At 61.6% G+C, this 24,546-nt stretch overlaps 1 protein-coding gene across 1 annotated transcript; it reads left to right on the top strand.

Annotated features, from left to right (window-relative positions):
• The first annotated feature begins 17,487 nt into the window (after positions 1-17,487).
• On the top strand, positions 17,488-19,681 carry NKX2-3 (NK2 homeobox 3). Its single transcript, XM_068688231.1, has 2 exons — positions 17,488-18,014; positions 18,638-19,681. Exons 1-2 carry the CDS (start codon positions 17,678-17,680, stop codon positions 19,276-19,278), a joined length of 978 nt encoding a protein of 325 aa, XP_068544332.1. The 5' UTR covers positions 17,488-17,677; the 3' UTR covers positions 19,279-19,681.
• Positions 19,682-24,546: the final 4,865 nt, after the last annotated feature.

Here is a 24,546-nt window from a genome sequence, read left to right as displayed (position 1 = left end):
GAAGCACCCACGGCACAGCCGGTCCCAGCTGTCCCCTCCGGGCAGCGTCTGTCCCTCTGCCTGGCCAGGACATGGCCAGGGGAGAGGAGCCCGGCTCCTTGCAGGGCACCCCGTGCTGCGGGTAGGTTCAGGACCCTGGTGTAGGAGCAGATTTACTGAAAACAATTTATTTAATATAAAAAAATAATTTTCTTATGGCATTTTGGCTGGCGTCAGCCAAGCGCTTACTCACCCGGGAATTCAAACAAAGGCAGCGCTGGCGCCCAGCCAGGGGGTCGGGCGCTGGGTGGTCGTGTCCATCCCGGCCTCGGACCCGCCTCTGGGTCACTTGTGGGCTTGTGGCATGATGTCTCCATTTATTTATTGGAAATGTTTGAACAGGAAATGCTAATGGTTTGAGTTTTGGAGACAGCTGGAGGGGTCCGGCAGGAGCTGCTGGGAAGGGGAGGGTGCGCACGGATGGGGCGGCTTGGGGAAGAAGGGGTCGGTGCCGTCGGTGCTGCTGATGGAGACCTATCCCCTCCTCATATTTGGGGTGGAAGACCCAGCAAAGATGAGGCTGGGGATGGCCCTGCCGGCTCCACTGCCTCATCCTCCGCCTCTGACCTCGAGCACCCATGCAAAACGTGCGGCACTGCTGCTCCCAGCACACTGCCCTGCCCACTGCCCACAGGCAGGGACGGCAACCATGGTCCTGCAGGTCCCATCCGCGTCCCTCAGGGCCTGGTGGTGCCCGCCAGCAGGGGAGGGATGGGATGTGAGGGGTGCCTCCCCCTGCAAGGGGGTCGAGAGGTTCCTCCGCAGCCTGGCTCTGGAATGGGCTGTTCCTGCGTTTGCTGATAACAGAGGAGGTGAAGCCTGACCCAGGAAAGCAGGCAAGATCCGCAGAGATAAACTCCCTGCAGCAAGACAAAGGCACTGACCTCTGCGCAGCCCGAGCCGCCGCATTCCCACAAGCACAGCAACAATTGCCCGGGAGCAGCAGCGAGACCTGCAGCGAGCCCCGCAGGGGCACCAACACCTCCCGCAGCCTTGGCTTTTAACCACCTCGGCTGCAGCCACCAGCTGCCCAGGCAGGGGCAGCACAGCGAGCCCCTGGTTATCGCTCGCTCTCCATTTCATGGCGCAGCGTGTGCGGCGCTGCCTGCCTTGCGTGGACAGAGAGCACTTGCACCTCGTAACCAAAGAGAAACTCCTCCTGGGCAGAGCATCCTTTGGTCCAGCTCCCCACGCCCTCCCTCTCTTTTAGTGGCCAGAGCTCAGCCAAGCAGGTGCTCACACACATTCCCCACCTCACATTTCAATGCATACATCCATTGCTTTAGTTCCTAGTCCTAAAACAGCAGAGGCTCTCGAGCACTGGTGCACCTCAGGGTGTGCTCTGTGTGGGGGCTGTGTGTCCCCTGGCACCCCGGCGCACCCTGGGAGGCTGAACTGCTGCCTCTGCCAGCCCTGCTTGGGGCCCCGAGGCTGAGACGCCGGGCACCCCCGTGCCTGGCCCTGCCACGTGTCCCTGCTGCTCTGCCAGCACTGCCCTGAGACAACAAGAGCTGGAAAAGGCAGAGGCGCTTAATGGGATTTGCAGAAGCAGCCAGCTCGGTTACACGCCTCATGCCTGTTGTCTCGGGCATGTTTTTAAAATCTTTATCTCTGCATCATTAAGCACTGATCTGCATTTGAAAAGGCTCCCTTCGGTTCCCTACCTCTGAAATGAGGATAACGCTGCTTTACCTCATCGCAGGGTTACGAGGATAAACAGATTAAAGGCTGCGAGATATTGTGGCAGAGAAGGTTAAACAAGACCCTGTGACAGACAGCCCACGGGCAGGAGCGAGCATCAGAGCGAGGCACACAGCACAAGCCAGCAACCCACCTCTGTGCCATGCAAATGACCCCCAAATCCCAGTGTCGGGCTTGCCACCGGCTGCCTTCCCAGGACACGGTCCTCTGGCAGCCAAAAGCCAGCCGAGGGACTGCTCCCACGGCCAGACACGCACCCACATCCCAAGTTTGGGAGCAGGGAGAGCAGGGGAGGCAGTGCGGAGGAGAGGTGATGATCAGGAGCTGGAGGCTCAGGGAGGTTGTCGGTGGCACAGGTACAACAGAGAGGGCACCCAGGGCAGAGACAAGAGTGGGGGAACGTGCACTTCTCCAGAAAGAGCTGGTGGGGGAGAGGATGAGCCAGACAATCACTGTCTGGAAAGTCTCACCCGGGTCCCTAGTAAAATAATGGCACAAATATTAAGAAAAGGAGCTCTGTAAACATCTAGAGGATAATGAAACCATGAGCTATAAGCAGGATGGGATTTGTAAATAAAGGATCGTGCCAAAAACAACAAGCCCTCCATAATTGTTTTGGATAGAATGACAAGATTAGTGCGGGAATGGGACTCGGCGGATGTCATGAGAGGAGACCTGGAAGCACCAGGTCTGTCCCCCCTGCCTGGCCATTAAAGAGCCCCCAGCACATTTGGGCAGGTTTCGGTGGGCTGACCTGCTGGGGCACATGCAGAGGTGTCCCAGCACCGTCCCACTGGCAGGGCTGGCACCTGGGGACGTACCTGCCCTCCGGAGCTGGGACCTGCTGGCGCCTGGCACATGTCACTGTCATTTTTGCAGTCGCTCTTGCCTTGGCCACCTCCAAGAAGAGGAATAGCCCAGCCGTGGTGCCATGCATGGGAGAATAAGAAACAAAACTGAGTAGGGCTAATGGCAGGGATATAATGCTAGCACTTTCCATGCTGTACCCCAGGTTTAAGCAAAGATTTTTCCTTTGTGAGCATCAAAACGGCACATTCTCCAGAGCTGCAGGGTTCCTTTGTGCACTGCAGCATCAGATTTTTGGCCAGACTTGCAGGTAACATGCATGCGCCTCCTTGCAACCAGGCCTTTGAAATGCAATGCTGTGAAAGCACAGAAGTGCCAGCACGGCACAGACCAGGCACAGCCAGTTTCGATGCCTCACTAAAGGCAGAGAAGGGGCCTGGCCAAAACATACCTGGTGGGAGAAGGGGCCAGCCCCCAGGCCCCTGCAGAGCACGGGGCCGTGCTGGGTAAGAACCGCAGTGTGGCAAGCAGCTGGCGGCGTTCAGCACGCACTGCAGCATATACTTACAGCCGCGCACAAACCGAGGGTGAAATGCACCATATATGGTGAAGATATTATTAGTTCATAGCTGTCTTAATAGGATCTTCTTAGGAATTCTTGCTCGAAAATTAGAAACAAATAGGTTTCAATGGGGGACTGAAGTGTGGACGCAAACTGCCCGAAGGACCAAAAGCAGCGGCTTCGAAGGAGCAGCGAGCAGTGAGGCCGTGGATATCTCACACAGATATCTGCAAGGTGCTTAGCCTAGCATCCTACAGCACTCTGATCAAATATTTGTCCTAAGTAAAGCCAATTGTCAAGAAATGTCCCTCAAGGGCTCTGGCTCTGGATGCAACCAGACCGAGGGGCAGCACGAACTGGCTGCTGGCATCCTGCTGCGGGACAGGGACACAGAGTTGCCTGCTGTGACCAAGTCAAAGCAAAACCTACATGTAAGCCTGATGTCAGGACCATGAAGCAGCTGCAGCCTGGGATGTGAAGCCAGGAGCATGGGGAACAGGAGCTGATATGTGGTGTCCTGCATCCAAACACAGCTTGGATAGGGGGGCCAACACGGAGGTCCCGGGCCTGGCCTGGTGCCCCATTTCAGAACCTGCAGAAGATGTCCTTTCCCCTCACCATTTTCGTCTCCCACAGCACCCTCACAGCCAGACTAGGGCTGGAAGGGGAGGGGAATGTGGGTTGAAAACTGAGAGCAGCACCAGCACTGGGGAGACGGTGGCATCTCCATCTTCAGACATTTCCAAAATTTGACTGATGGAGGCCTGACCAGCGGGCTGTACCGCCAGAGCTCCCGAGGCCAAAATTATTCTGTGAAATGAGAGAGGGTGCAGAAAACAGCCACGGAAAAGACACAAGGGCAGGAGAATGCACCCCACAGTGACAGAATCAAGCTCAACCTGTTTTCTTCTTAAAAAAGCTTAAGAAATTTGACTGCTATGCACAAGTACTCTGATAGTAAGAAAATACCATGTACCAAAGTGTTTTTATTCCAGCCAAAAAGGCAGAACAAGAATCAATGCCTGGAAATTAAAAGCCAGACAAAGCTGCATAAGAAATAAGACACTCATTTTCTGAGCAATGCTGATTAGCCGCTGGATTAACCATTAGTCAGTAAGACAAATCTCTGAGCTCCCTCACTTCTCCAGACCAGATGCTTGAGTGAAAACCCAAGTTATTTGGATCCCAAAAGAATAATAAGATGCAGCACTTGGGGAGATCAGAATAGGTGATCTAATGACTAACTCTGCTCTTAAACATCGTGAGTAAAAATGTATCATGTTTTCAGTACACACACAGAAATTCACATTGCATGAACTTGGCGTAAACACGGAAGAGTTGACATCTGTGGGCCCGCAGATGGACTGGGGCAACTGTTGTGAGCCCTGTTTTACAAACAGCAAAACACGCAGCCCACGGATGACCCACTGGGGCCTTGTGGTGGGAGCGAAACCACGAGCGAGACAGGAGCTTGCAACACCATGGGTCTGTCACCAGACAGATTCACAAGCAAGGCTGGGTCTGCCCTAGGGTGCTCTGGGATCCCACAACGTAGGCACATGGTCAATCGGATGGGGAAGAGGAGGTCTCTCTGTGCAGGGCTTGGTGGGGACCACACGAGGCATATGACCTGTATGACCTTCCTAGGAGAAGAAGAACCACAGAAATGGGGAAAAGACTGGATTTATAAAAATAAAAATGTAGAAGAAGAAGTGCTTCAGATTAAATAACAAAAATGCTGATGGAGTTGACGGAAACCTGGACGGCATCCACAGCCGAGGAAAAACACACCTGGCAAGGACCAGTCCCGAATAGACTGGCTAGAGGCAAAATGATCTTCTCTCTTTCTAGTATCCGTATTCACAGAATCATAAAAAATAAGCCTGGAAGGCCCTCGAAAGGTCACCCAGCCTGTCTGCCTGCCGCCGAAGGAGGCAAACCCTTCCTGGTGGAGGTTTTGTCTAAACTCTGCCTACAAGGAGCCGCTAGTGGTGAAGGCAGCTCCCAAGAAAAACGAGTTTTAATCTCCTTTGCTGCAGTCATTGCAGGGTGAGCCCATGATTTCTCGTTCTTTCCACCCTGAAAAAAAAAAAGGAATAGCCCATTATCTCTTGCTTTGTAGCAGAGCTTTATGCATTTGAAGACTTTTATCTTATTTCCCTCCAGTCGTCTCTTCTTGATACTAAGCTACCCTGGTCCTTCAGCCTCCTCCTGTATGTCATGTTTTCTGAATTTCTGATCACTCTTGCTCTTCCCTGGGCTTCCTCCCAGAACCATAACTTGAGACGCTCAGCCCAAAGTGGGACCCAGCACTCAGGCTGACACTTTTGAGTGAGGCAGGATTACACTGGGTGTCCCACAAACACCTTGTTTATATGTCCCAGCCTCACTTCGCTCTTCTCACTCAGAACACTGCTGGCTCGCGCTCCCTTTGGGACCCACCATCACCTCCAGCTACCTTCCCACCAAGCAAGCTTGCTCAATGCACAGTTAGTGGGTGTGCAGTTGATTTTCCCCAACTCAAAGAAAAGCCTTATTTTTTTTTTATCTACAGTTTTCTTTCAGATTTCTCCAGTTAGTCAAGAGAAGCTGAGCTGCACTCTTGCAGGCCCTCCCAGACCGGCGTTGCTTGAAGGTGAAGATCCCATGAAAGCATTGGCCAGGCCTAGGTCCAGAGCAGGTCCCATCTGAGGGTTAAATCCTGGTAACTCCCCTTTCAACACAGTTTTCCAGACAGTTTTGCTTCAATGCATACTCACGTCCATCTAGATCTCATTCATTTAGACCGTGTTCCTCTCCCTTGCCCATGAGAATTTCATGTAGGAAGGGAACCAAAGTCCCGTGAACGTCGACACTGAGCACACCTTCTGTGTCTTCCCTATTGGCAAGCATAGATATCCGCAAGTAGAATAAAATTCAGTTGTGGCTCTTAGGTGACAGCCAAAGCTGCCACTTACTTCGTTATCTCTACTTGCATGTCATGTCCCTTCATGATGTATTTGCCTGTCTTCATTCTGTTTATGCAAATGTCCCATTTTTCCTTTGACTCTGCACCCCTGGTCTTGAGTAAAGCTCAGGAACTTGGAAAGATGCAGAGGTTCGTTTTGGGAAAAAAAAAAAAAAGGAAGAAAACTGCTCAACAACAACAAAATCCTCGGAACTCACATGTTTATCCAAATTCATCTGAACCTTCTGGGGACAGTGACTTTTTAGGGTAAAATGAAAACAAGTTCAAGTGAGTTTTCCATCCCTGCGACCGTACGGTGATTCCAGCCAATCTGAAATAATTTTCCAAGAAGATTTCCTGCAACCCCACAGTGATTAAAGGAAATAACATTGTGAATAAAGGGACATTCTTCAAAGTCAATGAAGGAGCCACAATTTGTACGTTCTCACAGAGGGCCGGAAAGCGCCGGCGCGAGGTGGACCTTGCGGCATGTGGCCCCCCAGAAGGAAGAGGGTGGGATGTCGGGTCCGTCCCTCTTCCCCGGCCAGGGGTTGTGACCGGGCTCCTCCCGGAGCTGGCGGTGAGGGAAGAGGCCCCCGGGCTCCCCATGGTTGGGGACGAGAGGCTCGGTGGTGGCGGGTGAGCATCCAGCGTGCTCGGCATTTGTTTGCCGATGAGCCACAAGACCCAACGGGCCCTCTCCAAAGTGGGGGTAATGCAAAGACCACCACACATCCTTCTGCCCGGCCTCCACGCTGCTGCCTCCATGCCTGGAAAGCCCCGTGCCTCTCTTTGTCTGAACCAAACCTTCAGCACGTTCGCCCGGCCGGGCTCCGAGATTGACAGGGCAATGTGAACGGGCCCGAAAAGCCACTTTGGTGGAGGCGAAGGCGCCGGGCAAGCAGGGTCCTGCCCGCACCACCGGCTGCAGCCCCTCTGGCTGGGGGCTGCGGGAGCCAAGCAAACACCCCAGGAAGGGCGAGGGAGGGATGAGCACGCGCCCAAAATGGCCGAGCCAAGGGAAATTTTAGAAGCCCGCCTTCCTGGCTAAAACAAAGAGAAGGGAGCGCGGTGGAGGCGAGGCAAGCTGGGGGGGGAAGGCGAGAGGGGGCTGCCTGCAAACCCAAACATACATGCTTCAGTTGGTGCCGCGTAATAAGGGAATTAGCTAATGAGCTTACTGCGGCACGGGGACGAGTCCTTTAGAAATATCATGGCCACCTGGGGAGGCTCGCAGAGGAGCCGGGCGGCCTTAAGCTGCAGAGCTGGGAGGATGAGTCCCCACGGCCCCGGAGCCGGCCTCGTTCCCTCCCGGCCAGCCCGTGTCCACGGGGCGGGTGGGAACCGAGCGAGAAGAGCTCACAAAAAACATCATTTTGGAAAAACCCGGCCACGGGCTGGGGCTGCTGGGTGCGGCCAGTCCCCAGCACAGAGCGCTGCCGCTGCAGCAGTGATGGATGTGTCGGCAAACCAAGGAAATCAACAATATGGATTTTTTTTTATTATTATTATTATTTTTATTTTCCGAGCCGTTCAATACAGCTGCATAAAATCCGAGCTGCAAGCGCGTTCAAATGTAAGTGCGTGTGAGCACGCCGGTTTGAACTGAAAGCGGGTGAGAGAACGTAATGTTAAAAGTCACTTAGAACAATGCAAACATTAAATATACAAATACTCATCAAATGCTTCTTTAGAAAGCGGTTTTCAGGCAGCAATCAGGCGGGGCTGCAAAAAAAAAAATTGTTTGCTGATTAATAAATAATAACGAGTTTAAACTCATTGAGGAATTTGTGCACGACGTGGTATTTGCATGAATTAGAGAAGGGAAGTCTGAACGGCACTGAAGACATAACACTCCTCTGAAGAAAAAAGGGAAAAGCAAAAATCTGAGCCAAAAATGAGGCTCCACTTGAAATAAAAAATTACTCCCACAGCAGTGAGGACAGCACCCAAACCCAAATATTTGCTGAAAAGTTGGAAATTGAGAAATTTTATTTATAAGGTAGAATTATCGTTACTAAAAATGTAAAAAAATAAGTTATGAAAATTACTGATAATTTTCTTGCCTAAAATGAATTCAGTTGAAAACTATTATATGGAAAACAGAGCTTTTCATTTAACTTTTCTATGGGATTTTTTGAAATTATTTTTTTAATTAAAATTTTGATTTTTTAGTTCAGTTTCTTAAGCTAGAAATTCAATCAAAATGTGGAAACAGCATGTTTTTGTATTTCCATTGTCTCCTTTTTCTCCCCAACCCTGAAGCTGCTTGAAGAAAGCCGGACATTTGCATGAGATTTCCTCCTCTGTTTTCTCATCTTGTTTTCGCTATGCTGTCACTTTTCTAAGCGTTTGCACTCTTAGAAAAAGAGAAAAGAAAAAATAAATGCAATGTCATTTGCTCAGCTATTTCAGAGCTATAAGAATAAAATCGCAGAAGAAAGAATAATAATAATAAAAAAATATTTTTAAGATTTTGTAATTTTTCAGCTGCGATAGAAGCAATTTGTTCCTATGTAGAAAATGCTGCAACTTACAGCCAGATGAGGTTAGGTTTGTGTTTGTGCATGTGAAATTCTTTTCTAAAATGTTGAATTATTTTTTTTTTTCAGGGAAAAAAAAAATCCAGTGCTGTTTTCTGGGGCTTCGATTGGCTTCCCCGAGCAGAGCATGGCAGAGTGGGGCGCTGGGACAGTGCAGGGTCAGAGGTGCCACGGCTACCTGCGGGCTTGGCTCCTGCAGAAGAGGAGCCCAAGCACTGTCCTGCAGTGCAGTGGCACGGAGCAGCCAGACCCTGGTGGTGACAACGCCGGGACAGAGCGGGTGACCGCAGGGGAGACACAGCTGAGGCTGGGAGGTGACAGCAGACACGGGGACAAGACCCTGTGGGAGACACCAGGTACGGGCACTCACACACCTGCAATTCAACAAAAAGGGAGGAAACCCACCAAAGCGGGCTATGGAGAAGGAGGGTAGATGTCCCCACGCCGTGCCGTTCGCCTCTGCTGCTGTGGGAGGTGTCCTGGGGACACCCCGGGTCCCCCAGCGTGGGCAGGGGCCAGGGCTGGGAGCATCGCCCTGCCCGGGCCGGGGGCTGCAGGCCAGCCCCTTGCTCCTTCAGCCCCCGGTCCTTTCCCAGCTCCCCACACCTCCTCCTGCCTGCCGCGGGGGGGCTGTCACTCCGAACAATAGTCAGCCAGCGTTATTTATTTTCTAAATAAATCAGCGGGTCCCACGCCGAAGGGCTGGAAAGCGGCGGTTGAGATTAGACCCTCCCCGATCCCCGGCTGGGCCTTGAGCCGCTGTCAGGGCTGCAGAGAAACAGCAGCGAACTCTCACGCAAATGGCCTATAAAAAAGGCCCCTGTCAAAGGCACCTTGACCTGCAGGCTCGCTTTGGTGCTGGGCTCCCCAGCGGCCCTCCCCTCCCCGGGCTGCGCTCTCCTCGCATGATGTATTTCCCCTGCCTTTTTTAGAGCTGCATTATGTTAGCTCCAGGAAACAGCCTCTTCCTTCTTATAAACACAGCCCTGGGTTACTGACCAGCGGCCCTGCCACTCCACAGCCACTCTCTGTCCATCCATCACACCTCGCTGTCACCCTGGCAACATATCTCTTGGACCGGTCCGGCTCCAGCGATGGGAGAGGCGGGGGGGGGGGTGGGAGGGTGAGCGGGGGGGTCACATACACAGAGCACAATTCCAGCCTGCTGACTAATTCCCTGGAAACCCTGGGGCTGCACAATGAGAAAGCCTTTCCGAGGGTTTCTCGAGCGTTACTGGAAGGTCAGCCGAAGGTCGGCGCAAGGACACGGCTCCGACTTTCCCCGCCGTCAGCAGGGCGGGTGCACGGGGCAGCGGGGGCGGGCGGCGGGGGTACCGGGCGCGCGGCGGGAGGGATGTTTGGAGAAGGGCGCCTGGGCCCGAGTGGCCCCGCGGCACCGTGCCGGGCGCTGGGGACGTGCCTGGGATGGGGACGCCGGGGTGTCCCGGCAGCCAGACAGGCGTCAGCGGGACGGGCAATGGCCGGCGGCGTGGCCCCTTCCCGCCCCGCCATGGCGGGGATGGGGAAAGGAAGAGCTGCCTTAGCCCCGTGCTGACGCCCAGCCACCTTTGCCATGGTCCGTGTGCCCAAAAATTGGCGTGACACCGTTGTAAAGGTTGTTGGCAGTGTTGGTGGAGGTGACCCAACACGGCTGGCCATGGGCTCCAGTGCACTGGGACGTGACAGGCACAAAGATAAGCCATGAGTCGCACCAAGAAAGCCAGCTCTGCCAGCATGGGGACAGGTTTTGGATGAGTCTTGGGCCCATCCAGCCTTTTGCATGTGTGCCTGAAGCACAGCAAGCAGGAGGGGTCACCCCCGTCCTGTTCCCAAAGTGCCACCCATGCCCTGCCCCAGGCACTAGGCACACCAGCGTCACGACCACCTGGTTGTCCTCCCAGGCAAGCCATTGCCTCGCAAACAAAATGCCGTTGGAAGGCAAGTATTCGTGGTGAAATGGGAGGTGTCTGCTCTCCAAGCAGCACGGCCCAGCTTCTGCCCATTCCCAGTGCAAAGATGGGAGTCGGATTTACATGAGGAAAAAAAAAAAAAAAGGCAAGCTTTTAAGGACACATCTTCACAAACCCAACCCGAAGCCCCACAAGGGCAAATCCTCTCTAATCCATGCTCTTCCTTAGAGGTGTAAGTGGAGTGGAAGGGTGGAGGGGGGATTTAAATCTGGAAAACTGAGTTCCCCATCTCTTAGGACTGGCAGAGAGCCCACTGATAGACTAAAAACAAGTCTGCAGAGAAGCCTGTGAGCCTGTGTGGGATAATCCGGCACTGGCCCCAGAGGGGACAAGAACAATTAGGAATCCTCTCTCAAGCCTCCACTCCAAGATAGAAAAACAGTTTATAATTTCATCCAGAGTTGTTGTTAGAAAGTTCTGATTCATCGGGATATACTAACAATTCCTGCGCAGTAATTACGAGGAGAATTCATTAAACTAACTCAGAGATAAACTATTAACAGAGACCTTCAAATCTCCCACCTGCCTGCCTGCGTGAGGGACCCAGGAGCTGCTCTGTTTGTGCAGCAGCCACTGGCGAGGAGCTGTCGCAGGAGGAAGCAACATGAGCCGCAATGGCAAAACGCGAAAACTATTTTAAAGGAAAACGAAAGAATGGGTGTTTATTAAAAGTGCGCGGACCGAGTGCACGCTCCGCAATTAACCTTTCCAGCCACAGTAGCCAGACAGGGAGCTGTTTTCCTTCGCTTCCCCTCAACATGCCGCAGTCTCCACCCGTGGCAGCCGTTCCACTTCCAGGGAAAAACATGCCACGGCACCGGGAGCTCGCCTGCAGCTGCCTGGGGAAGCGGCATGCAAAACACCCTCCATTCGAGCCCTCCGTGCCGTGCTGCCTGGGGCTGCCCACTGGGAACAGCGAGGATGAGGTTCCCCATGTCCTGCTCCTGCACCCCGGCTGCAGGTAGGCGAGAAGGTTTCTTGGAGGAGGTGGGGTGTTTGTGCTCAGCGCTGCCGAGCTGTCTGGTGGCGTGTTACCAGCTCAGAGGATGAAGCCCTTCAGGGCCCCGGAGCCCCTACGGGAGTGCCACCGCACCAAGCAGTGCCACTGCCTCTGCACCGCCTGCGTGCACCCCAGGGAAAGCTGCAGCACAGCCGAAGTTGCAGCATGATTTCTGCTGAAGGAAGGCTGGATTTGGTGTGATTTCGAAGCCTGCTTAACTTGAGAACACCCTGGCAAAGCCACACTGTGTACACGGTGGTGCACATTTACCAGCTCTGGGGGCAGCCATTTCCAGGATGGCCTCACCCGCATGGGAACAAGCCCTGCCTGCAGCCGGAGGAATCTCGATTAAGCAGCGAGAGAAGTGGGGACTGGCTGCCGGGGAGATGCCCTAAACAAGAGGAACTTATCGGCTCTGTTTCCAAGATGAGACGTGTCAGCACCTCGCACAGATGCAGCCTGGCTTCTCGCTCCTCACAAACACGCCTGTGCCGAGGCACGAGGCTTTCCATGTCTCGAAAGGACGCCTGCAGAAACAGCCGCGGAGCGGCTTGCGAAATTTCTTCTAGAAAAGGCTTTGCTTGGGCTAGGAAAAGCACTGCACCCAGAATGCTCCGGGGGACGCCTCGGACGGGAACAGGAGCCAGCGTGCAGCTGCGCTCACAGTGCCATGTGTTTGTCTGGGGACCGGCCCCGGCGGCGGCGCGGGGAGGTCCTGAGCCGGGAGGAACACCGAGTGCCGCGGTCAGCAAGGATCCGCTCGGCGAGTACACACACACCAAAGCCTGACACGGCTAATCCCCCCCTGTTTATTATGTAATAAAACGCTTTCCAGACCTGTTAAAATTTAATTGGTTTAATCTGAATTGTTCCATTTTCTACAGCGCATGCAAACACAGAGCCTGACCCTGCCACTCTCGTGTGAACCGTCCCGCTGGCTGCGGTGGGAGCAGGATGAAACCCGCTGACCTCAGCAGGATTACGTGCATGAATCAGAGCTGCAGGCCTGGGCTCGGAGCTGAAATCCAGTGCCGGGCAGGCCGCCAGCGCAAGGCCCAGGGTCCACTTACGCTCCACTTAAGCCCTATGGGATGCAAGTGGTACGCGGACCTGGGGATGCGAGCAGTGAGCAAGCCTCGTGCTGGGCCTCTGCTGAGGGATGAATTTCAGCCCCGGTTCTTAACCTCATGGACTCAAGCATGCAGCAACAGCTCCCGAAGCACAGAGCAAAGGCTGCGGGTTTTGCTGGTGTGCGCGTGTTTGCAGCAGTGTCCTCCAGCTGCAGCCCTGGCACAGGAGCTTCTTGTCGCATGAGCGGTAAACTGTGATTTATGACAGATTCTCCTCCAGAGGAAGAGGTGTTTGACAACCCTCTGCACGTCCACAGTCGCAGGGCCGTGTTGTGCAGCAGGGTGGCTTTGTCAAGCCTGCGTATCCTTTGTGAGCAAGAGAAGCTGAATCAAAGGAGTCAGGAGGGGGTCCTTGGTGCTGACATTTCCTATCCTGCATTGCTTCAGTTGTGGGATGACCTTTACCTGCTCCTGTGGTTTGGCTCTCACTGAGCTCAAGATGTCAGGCTCCTGTTTGGAGCTCCACCAGGGTCTGAAATAAAGGGCAGCCTCCCCTTTGGTGTCCAAATAAACCGAGATTCCCTTGCTGCAAGGACCACCACCCTTGTGAGAGCCACTCTTATTCCCCAAAATGCTGAGTGCTGAATGTTACACACAGCTACTGGTATCCAGCACCACCCTGGATCCCTCAAATCAAGCTCCCAATTTTGAAACTTAGGCATTTCTCAGGACACTGGAAACTCTTGGTATGACCCTTGGAAAAACACATTTCACATTGAGGTATTGTTTGGGGAAATATTTCCAAAACATACATCTCTGTGAAGCAAGAGTAAATCAGCCAATTGCAGAGCAAGAACATATTGAAAAAAAGCAAATATTTGCAGTGACATATTTCTCCAGAAAATGGGCATTGCCTGGGTGGTTGTTCTTGGCAAGAGTAAACCAGGAGGGTTCCCAGGAAGGTGAGAGGCAGATGCAGGTGTCAACTGGCAGGCCCAGTGGGCAGAAAGGTGCAGACATTCCCGGTAGGACCAGGACAGGGCCGTGGGAGAGGAAGGCAGCACGGTGCTGGGCGAGCGCGCAGCATCCCTGGCTGGGACCCGGCTCCTCCGCCTGCAGGAGCCGTCCGCTTTCTCGGGGATTAAAGAACGCATTTCGTTTGGAACAGGAGTGGAAAGGAGTCATTGCTGGGAAAGCGTCGCGGCTGGGATAAAAGCCGCTCTTTATCCCGGGCCAGGGGCCGTGCCAAGGCGGGCGCGCCAGGGGAGCGCGTCCCGGCCCGGTGGCCGCAGGCGGGGCCGCCCCGTGCCCGCTCTCCCCGGTGCCTCCCGGTGCGCGCCCGCCGTCGGGGCACCGGGCTCGGTGCGCGGAGCCCCGCGGGGAGGCCGGGGCCGTGCCGGCAGGTGGCCGGGGCGTGCGGGGCCGCAGCGAGGCCGGGAGCTGCGGGGCACCGCCGGTGCCGTCCGCCGGGCGCTGCCCCGGGGTCCGCGACCTCCCCGCGGCGCGTCGCCGGCCCCGCCGTGCGGGGGCGTCCCCGGAGCGCTGCGGTTCTCACATAAATCAGGGCCGAGCCCCTGGGAAAGGGCCATCCTTCACCGGGCGCTGCTGACAGAGAACGAGAAACAGACGGGCCCTGAGATAAACCACGGCGCGGAGCGTTTACACAAGGGCAGGCTCTGTGTAAATAGAGCCGGGCGCGGGGGGCAGCTCCCGGCGGCGCGGACCCGCACCGGCCCCCGGCCCGCGGGGCTCGGGGCTGCCCGGGGCGGCGGGCAGGTGGGCGCAGCCCCCGGGGGTCCCCTCCCGCAGCCGTCGGGGGTCCCCGCCCGCTCCCCGCCGGAGCCGGGGCCGGATTACCGTGTTTGTTTGTTTACGGCCATTAGCGCGGGGCCGGCTCCAGCACTCGGCACCCGCGAGACTAATGGAGCAATTAGCGGCCCCGCGGCTGATAGCATCGCCCCGAGCGAGGCCCCCGGGCCGGGCAGCGTGCTACCGGGCCGCCTGCGCCCGGGCCCCGGCGGCGGGGGGGCCGTGCGGGGCGGCTCCGCCCGCCAGCCGCGATGTGCAGGGCTGCTGCCCCCCCGCTCCGGGCCGGGGGGGGCTCTTGGCTCCGCCGCAGCATCCGCACGGCGAGCTCCATCCATTACAATAATCCCCTGTCTAAACAGAGCGCAGGAGCGGCCGGGACAACAAGGCCCCGCTGTAAACAGAGCTCAGGGGACGCCGCTAATGATATAAATAAAATAACCATTAATAGCCCGGTGACCCCGGCCCAGCCGGCTTGGGAAAGCCCCGGAGCCGCATCCCGGGGCTGACGCCCGCCGGCAGGTACCGGGGCTGCGCCCTCCCCTGGGTCCCGCACCGGGACCCCGCCGCTCGCCCCGGCCGTGCCCCCCGGCGCCCCCCCCCCCGGTGCGGATGGGCCCGGGCAGGGCCGAGCAAGGCGCGGCCGTGCGGGGCCGCTGAGCTCCGGCCGGAGCCGTTTCCTCGCCTTGCCCCGCCGGGAACCGGGTCCGCTCTCAGCCCGCCGAAGCGGGCCCGATCCGGCCCCGCCGGGACAAAAGCGGGGGCCACCGGGGGTGCTGCCACGCGTGTCGTGTCCCGGCTGGGACCTGCCCTGTCCACCCGCGACGCCTGCGTCCCCCGAGCACCCGCCGGGGTCGGCAGCGGCAGGAGGGAGCGGGCCCCGGCCGGGCCGGCCCGGCGGCGGCAGGGAAGCGGGTCCCGGCGGGGCAACTTCTCCCGCCGCCTCCGAGCCGCCCCGGGGAGCCAGTCCCGCCCCGCCCGGGCTCCCCGTGCCCGCGGGCTGCGCCTGGCGCTCGGCCCGTCCGGGGTGCAGCTGCGGGCGGCAGCGCGCTGGCGCCAGGCGAGCCCACGGGGCCAAGGAGCGTGGGCAGAGCCGTCCGGGCCCGGTACCGGGCCCTCGGCACGGCGGCTGCAAAGTCAGAAGCTGGAAAGCACCCTTAATTCCGCGTCCACCCAAAAGGGCCCAAAAGGCCGAGCACCGCTGCCTTGTCTCGCTCCGGTCCTTGCTTTTGCCTCTGCCCCATCCCTGCCCCTGCCCCGGGCTCCCGGGAGCGCGGCCCCGTGCACAGCCCCGGCCCTTCGCCGCGCCTCGGCGAGAGCCGCCGACCGGGAGCGGGGCCCTGCGGCGGGCGGGAGCGGGCCGAGACCCTCGGCGGCCGTAAGAGCCACACAGCGCTCCTCGGTACCGGGGCAGCGGCCCGGTACAGCCGGGAAGCCGTGCGCGGAGTCGGGCCCCGAGGAGGCCCGGCTACGGCTAGCGCGTTTCCCGGTCCCCCGGCCGAACCGGGAGGGAGCGGGAAGCGGCGAGGAAGGAGAGATTTACTGCGTGGGCTTCGCGGCGGGGAGCGATCCGGTGCACCCGGGCCGGCTCCGGCTCCGCCGGGGGAACGGGAACCGGCCCCGCCGCGGGACCGTGAGCACCGGAGCTGCGGCGTCTGCGCGGGACCTGCACCCCCGGCCAGGGGCTGCGCCGCCGGTAAATGCGTTTCGCCGTTGCGGTGGGACACGGGGAAACGAGGGCACCGACAGGGCCGGTAAATGGCGGAGCCGCCGCCCGGTAACGACCCGAGAGGGCCTCCCGTGCAGGCCCCGAGCAGCCCCGGTCCCGGGACACTCACCTGCCCGCCGTGCGCGCCCGGCTCCCCGCCGCCTCGCCTCGGCGCCGATCCGAGCCCTGCGGGGCGGCAGGATTTTAATCACAACGGAATTTCCCACCCGGGACCCCCCGCCCGACACTTGGCCCGCCCGGTGCCCCCGCCGCGGCGGCTCTGAGCCCTTCGAGCTCCCGGGGGCCGCGGGGGCCCGCCGCGGGGCTCCGGCACCCCCCGCCCCGCCGCGCCGGTGTGCTCGGCGGGGAGAAGGCGCAACTCCGGGCCCGGGGGGGACTCGCGGTGCGGAGGGGCTCGGCGGGCAGCGCCCTGCTCGCCCGGTGCGTTACCCGCCGACACGGCGGCGTGGCGGCTCCGCGGAGCCGCTGCCCTCCCGTTACCGGCGGGAGAAACGAAACGAAACGAAAGAAAACGAAAGGAAACGCCGAATGGCCCGGGTTAGCGTTCGCTGCCCTTGTCCCGCTCCTCCGCGGCTCCGGGCTGCCCTCCCGCCGCGGCCCGGCCCGGTTCTCCGGTGCCCGGTGCCGGCGGGGCTCCGGGGCCCGATCCGGCCGCGGCGGAGCGGGGAGCAGGGCGCGTTCCCGGGGCGGGCGCGGTGCGCGCCGGCTGTGGCCGGCGGTGATTTGCCTCTCACGGGGGACCTGCGGGATAACCGGGGGGGACCGGGGGACACGGGGAGGGTCGGGCTACGTGTACGTCGCATGGCTGCTGTCCGCCCGGGACGCGGCGGGCACCTCCCGGCAGCGGGGCACTTTTGGAACCGGGCGGCCGGTTGTGCCCGCGCTGTCGGGGGGGCCGGGCCCCGGTTGTGCCGCACGTGTTCGCCCCTCCCGGGGCCGGGCCGAGCCGTGCGCGGGCAGGGGCCAGCGGGGCGCGCCGGGGCGGGGGTCCCTACCTACCTACACGTGCTTAGCACTGGGAGGCGCGGCGGCGGCCGCGGCTCTCTCCGGGGTCCCCGACCCCGGCGCACGATGCCCGAGCCCGCGGCTGTGCCCCGGCGGGCGGGTGCCGGCGGGGCGCTCTCCGGGGAAGCGGCCTCCCCGAGCGCAGCCTTAATACATTGCTATTTCTGGCCGGGCGGCCGGAGCCGGGCAGGGGGCCGGCTCTGCCTCCCCCTCCCTCCAATGGCGAGGCCGCCCCCGGCCCCCGGCCCCTCCTCGCCGTGACGTGCCGGCCCGGGGCAGAGGAGGCTCCCGAGCCCTTGGCTGTCCCTGCAGAAGCTGTAACAAAACGCAGACCCCCAGCGCCGGGCTAATGGAGGCAACTTAGACAGGAGCAGGCGCGGCCCCTCGTCTCTCGGCGCTGCCTGCTCCCCCCGCACCGGGCGCGGCGCTCCCCGCCGAGCCGCAGCCCGAGCGCCGCCGGGCCCGCGGGACTCCCCGGCCGCTCGCTTCGCTGCCCCGATGATGTTACCGAGCCCCGTCACCTCCACCCCCTTCTCTGTCAAAGACATCCTCAACCTGGAGCAGCAGCAGCAGGACCCGCACTATGGGGCCCAGCTCCCGCACCACCTGGAGCACCACTTCCACCCCGCCGCCTGCCTGCTGGCGGCCGCCGACGGCGCCCGCTTCTCCGACGGCGAGGAGGAAGAGGAGGAGGACAAACTGTCCTACCTGACAGCGCCCGGCGGCCAGGCAGACGCGCGGATCTCCACCGACAGCTACGTGCACGCCGTGCTGCGCGGCTCCTGCGAGGCCCCCGGCCCGGGAGAGGAGCTGGACCCCGCGGCCCGCGACCCGAGTGAGTATCGGCCCCGCCGCGCTCCCATTCCCCGCGGTCCCGACGGGGCCGCTCCCGTTCCCCGCCTTTCGCTCCGGGTCTGTCGGCACGGAGCTCCGGTCCCGCCGTGTCCCCCGAGCACCTCGAGCAGACGCTGCGGTAATTCGCAGCCTCCGCGGCCCCGGAAAGCGCTTCCACCGGGCCCCGCTGGGATCAGACCCCCGCTCCCAAATTTCAGGAGCGGAGAGGGAGGGAGAAACGGGCCGGGTTAGGCCCAACCGGCGCCCGGTGCGGCAGAGCTCTCCCGGGGAGAGGCGGCGGGCAGCAGGTGCCCGGCTCCGAGCGCGGCGCGGCCCCAGGGCTCGGCCCTGCGGTGCCACCGCGGTGCCCCCGCAGGCGGCCCGGAGGCGCGGAGACGCGGCCGGCCCCGCCGCCCGAACCGGCGGCTCGCAAGCACGGTGCCGGTGCCTGTCCCGGCGCTGCCTCCCTGTTCGAGCCGCGGTTCCCCGACGGGCGCGCAGCGGCGGGGCACGGGGCACGGGGCGGTGCGCGGCGCGGGGCTCCCGCCGCCCGGTGCGGCCCGTCGGGAGCGGCGGCGGCCGGCGTGAGCGAGGCGCAGCCGTGACCTGTGCTCCCCCGTGCAGAGAGCTGCGCCCTGAAGAAGCCGCTGGACGCGGCGGAGAAGCCGGACGAGGCGGAGAGGCCGAAGCAGCGGAGCCGGAGGAAGCCGCGCGTCCTCTTCTCGCAGGCGCAGGTCTTCGAGCTGGAGCGGCGCTTCAAGCAGCAGCGTTACCTGTCGGCGCCCGAGCGGGAGCACCTGGCCAGCAGCCTGAAGCTCACCTCCACGCAGGTGAAGATCTGGTTCCAGAACCGGCGCTACAAGTGCAAGCGGCAGCGGCAGGACAAGTCGCTGGAGCTGGGCGGCCCCGCGGCCCCGCCGCCGCCGCGCAGGGTGGCCGTGCCCGTGCTGGTCCGCGACGGCAAGCCGTGCCTCGGCGGCTCGCAGGGCTACAGCTCGGCGTACAACGGGCCCTACTCCTACAACGGCTTCCCCGCCTACGGCTACGGCAACGCCGCCTCCTACAACCCCGGCTACGGCTGCACCTACCCGGCGGGCACCGGCGGCGCCTCCATGCAGGCCGCCTGCAGCCCGGCCGCGGCCGCCGGCCCCTTCGTGAACGTGGGCGGCCTGGGGGGCTTCGGCGGCGGCGGGCAGCCCCTGCACCAGGCGGCGGCGGGGCCGTCCTGCAGCCAGGGCGCACTGCAGGGCATCCGGGCCTGGTAGCCCGCACGCACTCAGGGCCGGGAGCGGACAAGGCAGCACGGCCCGGCGGCCCCGCAGCGCCGTCGGGAGCCGCGCCGCAGCCCTGGACCGAAGGCGGCGGCGGCGGCGGAGGGGCGGCGCGGCGGGCCCCCGGTCGGCCCGGGACCGCGGGGCGGGCCGGCGGCGGAGAGGAGCGGAGCGGAGCGGCGGGCCGGGGCTGCCCCAGCTCCCCGCGAAGCGCCGCCGCCCCGAGGTGCCGCCGCGACGGGCGGCCCGGAGCCGGTCGCGCCGCGCCAGCGGAGCAGCTTTGCTTGTAAAAAAGCCGACGGCGGGGCCCGGGGCTCCCGCGGCCCCTCTATCTACTCTGTATCGGTTACTGCCAGCGCCAGCTCGCGGAGTCAGTCAATAAACCAGGTGCAATATCCGCCGCCCGCTCCTCCTTCGCCCGGCGGCCGGGGCCCGGCGGGGCCGGTGCCCGGCGGCGGCGGGGCTCTCGCAGCGCCGTGCCCGCGGGGCAGGGCGGCCGGGCCGGGATTGTGAGCGTGCCAAGGCGCTGAATGGGGCCGAGCAGCTCAGAGCCGGCCCATTGTGGCCGCCGGGCCGGCGCTGAAAGGAGCCGCCGAGGAAGGTAGCGGGAATAGGCGCTTATTGGATTCGGGAACAAAAGGTGTGGCAGGGAGGCGAGGGACAAAGGGGCCCCGGCGCCGAGATTGACGGGCCGCTTTGCCCCCCACTGAGGCCCAGGCCCGGCGCTTTATGCGCGGGGGCTGCAGAAACGTGCTGGGTTTTGTTCCCCTTTCTCTGAGCGCAGGGGGAGAGGAGGGGGGTCCGCGGGCCGCTGATTAGGGCCGGCCGGGCCGGGCAGCCTGAATGCCGGGGCATTATTGCTACATGTTCAGCCGTTTCGCTCGGCTGCAGGGGGAGGGGGCGGCCGAGACCCGCAAGCCCGGCTGCGGAGCCGCTCCCGGCCCGTCCCGTCCCGTCCCGTCCCGTCCCGTCCCGTGGCCGCGGGGAGCGCAGCCGCGGTCCCGGCCCGGGCGCGGCCCCGCCGCGGAGCCCTCGGGCGGTGCCGGCTCCGCCGTGCCGCTGCCGTGCGGGGCCCAGCGGCCGGGCGGCTGCGGAGCCCCGTGGGCTCGGCCCGGCGGTGCGGGGAGCTGCCCCGCAGCGTCCCGCACATCCCTCCGGCCGCGCCGCCGGTGCTCCGGGAGAGGTGTGCAGCCTCCCCGGCAGCAGCCCGGGGGCTCCGTGTGCCTCCCCTTGCCCAGCGGTGCCCACCGCATCCTGCCCTCTGTCCCACGCGTGTCCTGAGCTTTGCCGCACGCCACCGCACAGCTCACGGCCACGGGCGCTGCTAACACCCGCGCTGATATATATATTTTTTATTATTATTACTATTTTTTGCACCGTGCGAGTGAAGCGCGCACCGTTGGGAAACCACCGGTGAAATTCGCAGCTACAGCCCCGGGCTATGAGCAGGCTCCGGCCCCAGCCCTGGCTCGGCACGGCTCGGCTCTGCAGCCCTGTCCCGCGGCAACCCCGCGGCCGGGAGGCTTCGCGGGGCCGGCGCTGGGAGAGGATGCGGCACGCCCAGGCGATTGTTTGCTGGATGGCAGCAAGGTGTCGCGGGAGAGGAAGCCCAGGCTCCGCTCTTGGCTTTCGGAGATGAGCGGTTAAGGCCCCGCGGTCTCGTGGGTAGAAACAGGATAGCCAAGAACAAAGATAGGCAATGTCCTCCCTCCGCGGCAGCAGCAAGCTGAGATTTGTCTCTGCCGTAGGAAAGAGCTGCATTTTCCTCCATGTTCTGCCAGACTGCTGTTTGCAAAAACAGGGGACCCCGTGCGAGTTCACGCCTCGGTGAGCAAGCTGGAGGAACGGAAACCACAGAACAACCTCCTCCAAAGTTGGGGCGTGCGAGAAGAGCTGCCTGCTTAGCACAGCCCCTCCAAGTAAGTGATAAATGGTCAGAAACACACGGCACCCCCAGCAGCACCCAGAGGCTCTGGTTGAGATGCACGCACCTACAGCCACTCTCTGGAGCGCGGCCACTCAAGCAGAGCACGGGGCACACACACACACACACACACACACACACACACACACACGCACACACACCCCATGGCCGTGCTGCAAGAGGCAATGCCAGGCAGTACAGGCATGACGAAGCACCAACAGCCCCAAGCATTGCCGTAAGCATGAGTTTAGTCTCATGGGCACCCCACTTATGCCCGGTGACACCCGTGTGTGCTCCCCAGCCCTGCCATCCCCACCCGGGGCCAGACCAGCACGCAGCTGCTGCTCTTCCAGGGCCTAAGGGATGCCAAGAAGCCTGGCTGCAGGCTGCTGAGGCACGGTGGAGGGAGTTCCTGGATGTCCACCATAGCAAGCCCCGCTCCTGGATAGATCCCAGCTGTCCCACCAGCTCAGGCTGGGGGAGTGGGAGGGGGGCAGGGGCTCGGTGGGAGGGATCCAGACCCCCGAGCTGATGGGGAGGATGGAGCGGCCAGCGGTGCTGGGGAATTGGGAGCTGGGTGGCGGAAGTGAAATGCTCCAAAGAGGAGGAACAGCCGGCGGAGGCCGGTGGGAGGGAGGTGGTGGGAGACCGCAGATTGGCCAAGCGGCCCAGGGAGGAGAGACACAATGGAGGGAAGTCGCTGCGTGGCCACACTGGAGGCAGCGCCCGCCCGTGACGCACCTTGTCCCATGGCGCCCCGCGCCGAAGCGGGGCGCTGCCGGATGCACCCGAGACGAGGGGTGCAGACCATCGGCGGGACTCCCTCCTTTGTGGTCCTGTGGTGGCGGTGGCAGGGCTGGAGGAACATCAAGGAAGCAGAAAGCCATAGTCAAGGGGCAGAGGTCGTGTGTTGTTCCATCCCGGTCAAACAGGGATTCACTGAAAGCGCTGGGCAGGGCTGAGGTTGCCCAAAACACCGCGCTGGCTTAAGGCTAAGGAGGGGTTGGGCGAGGAGGCCAGACTTTAACCACCAGACCTCAGGTCCACTCCTTGCATGGGCCCATGAGCAGATCTTGCCTCTGTCCACTAGGTTCCAGCGACTGCCAGGAAGGGGCTGCTCAAACCCCATTCACAGCTGGTTTCCTACGGCCTCTGTCCTGCCCAGGGTTGCACAGGAGCAGCGCAGCTCCCTCTGGAGCACTGCAGATGTGCTCCGGTTTCCTCTACTTCCCGACATCTTTTTCCACTTCTCCCTTCCAAGCCCTGTGGTCATCTCCTCCCTCGTGCACTTCATCCTTCCCAGTTCACGGTGTGCTTGCAGGCATCAGCAGGGAGCTCGCCTGGGCACAGGGCGAGACATGTGGGGGCCCAGGCTGCCTGCAGACCCCGTTCTAACCCAGCCACAGTCACTGTGGCCTTGGCGAAGGGATCTGGGGACCCCACAGGAGCCCTCAGTGCTCCGAGGGAGTACACTGGGAGCTCCCCCCTGCCTACACAACGAGGGGTTGCTGCCCAAGCACTCCCCAGTGCTGAGAAAGCTGTGGCCAGCCATGGATCAGGTAAATAAATTAAAATATCAGTGGCTGTGCTGTGCAGCAAGGCTATCTCACACCACTTGCCTACCAGCACAAGCGCCAGGGACTGCCTGTTTTTCGTGGATGAGTTACTGATGGCCCCAAACCCTCCTCGAGCCTGCCCAGCGCACCACGAGATGGCCACGCCTGACTTAGCAGGGGGGGCTCTTGCATTTTTCAGCCTGATCCCTGCACTGATGAGAGCGAGTGCAGAGCTGCTCCAGGGGGCTGAAGCAACCCACCCGGGGAGGCCCCCTCGCCGTGCGCCCCCCAGCACAGAGCTGTCCAGAGGCCACCATCCGGAGGCCGCCCGCACCCCCGGCCGGCTGGGGGCTGCGCAATAAAAAAGCCGCGAGCGCTTTGCAGAGGTGCCGGGGCTGCGGGTGCCGGCAGGGACCCCCGGGCGCCCCCTCTCCCAGCTGGGACACTGTCACCGGCCTGTCCCCAAGCGAGATCCGCCACCGCCACCTATCGGCAAGCGCACGGGGCCGGGCTGGGGGCAGGCACCCCGGTGTCCTCGTGTCCCCGCGGCTGGGTTTGGGTTGGTGCTGGGCAGCTCAGCACCTCCCCTAGCCCCGGACGGGTCCTTGTGCCTGGCCGCTTGCTGGCTCTGTAAGAGCCGGGGAGGTTTTTTGGGGAGCCCTTCGCCACCCCAAAGCGGTGCCGGCCCCCCCGGGCTGGCAGCATCCCCAGAGCCCCCTCCCCGGCCCCGCTCTGCCCTCAGCCTCCAGGCACCGCGCTGCCCCCGCGGGTCCTGCCCCAAGGACATCGAGGACACGGCGAAGGACATCGAGGACATGAAGGACAGCGGGGACGGGCGCTGTGCGCAGCCTCTCACAGCTGCGGGCTGCAGAGGGAGCTGTGCCCCTGCTGGAGCCGCGGCCCGATTTTGGCCCAGCTCCCTGCTCCTGTCCCTTAGAGCCCCTGGCAGGGCTCCAGGCGATGGGCTGCCCGCCTCTGATGGGCACCCAAAGGTGCTGGGGGCAGAGAAGACGGCTTGGGTTTGCATTTCTCCTTGCACGCTGTGCCGTGCTAAACGTGGTCAGTGCCTTGCCCAAAGGCAACGTCAGCGCCTGTGCCATGAGCACCCCGGGGAAACAAGGGTCTGCAACAGCCCCCAAACGTTCCCATCACACAAAGACACAGTGAGAGCAGACCCAGCCATGGGATGTCACGGGTGGCTCTCTGGATGGCCTCTTAAGTGCCCACAAAGCAGGTTTTCAGCCTTGGCTTTACCTTTCAGGCTGTTAGGCGAAGCCTGGGCTCCCCTCCTGCCTGCATCCCCACGATGTACGGCAGAGTCCAGGACCTGCACGGGCAGGGGTTGTCCCCCAGCTGCTCCAGCAGCAGCAGGGGTCAGCAGGCAGCCTCCCAGAGCCCACCAGGGGCAACGTCTGCTCTGTGTCCAGGCAGCCCCAGCTCCTGAGTTTACCAGCGCTGCAGGGCCGTGGGGTCATGAGAACTTGTATAACTTTATTGGGGTCTGACAGAGCCCTGAGGAATCCCAGAAGCAGCGCAGCCGGGGCTGGGGGAGGCTGTGAGGGCACCCCCCTGCTCCCCGCAGGCGCCAGACACCCCCCTCCTGCCGAGCAGGGCTGGCAGGCACCGGCTGCCCCATGGCAGAGGGGCTGGGGCAGGAAATTTTGGGGTACTGCAGGGTGCAGGCAGGGATGTGGTGCAGCGGGGCAGTGCCCATGTCCCCCTCCTCTCTGTCACCGAGCCAGGCTGGCAAAGGGGTGGCTTGGACTCAGCACCCAAGGCTGG

The sequence above is a fragment of the Anas acuta genome, chromosome 7, assembly GCF_963932015.1.
Source record: "Anas acuta chromosome 7, bAnaAcu1.1, whole genome shotgun sequence".
Taxonomy (NCBI): Eukaryota; Metazoa; Chordata; class Aves; order Anseriformes; family Anatidae; genus Anas; species Anas acuta.
Note: the sequence above shows the minus strand (reverse complement) of the source record. Positions and strands in the feature narration are given on the sequence as shown.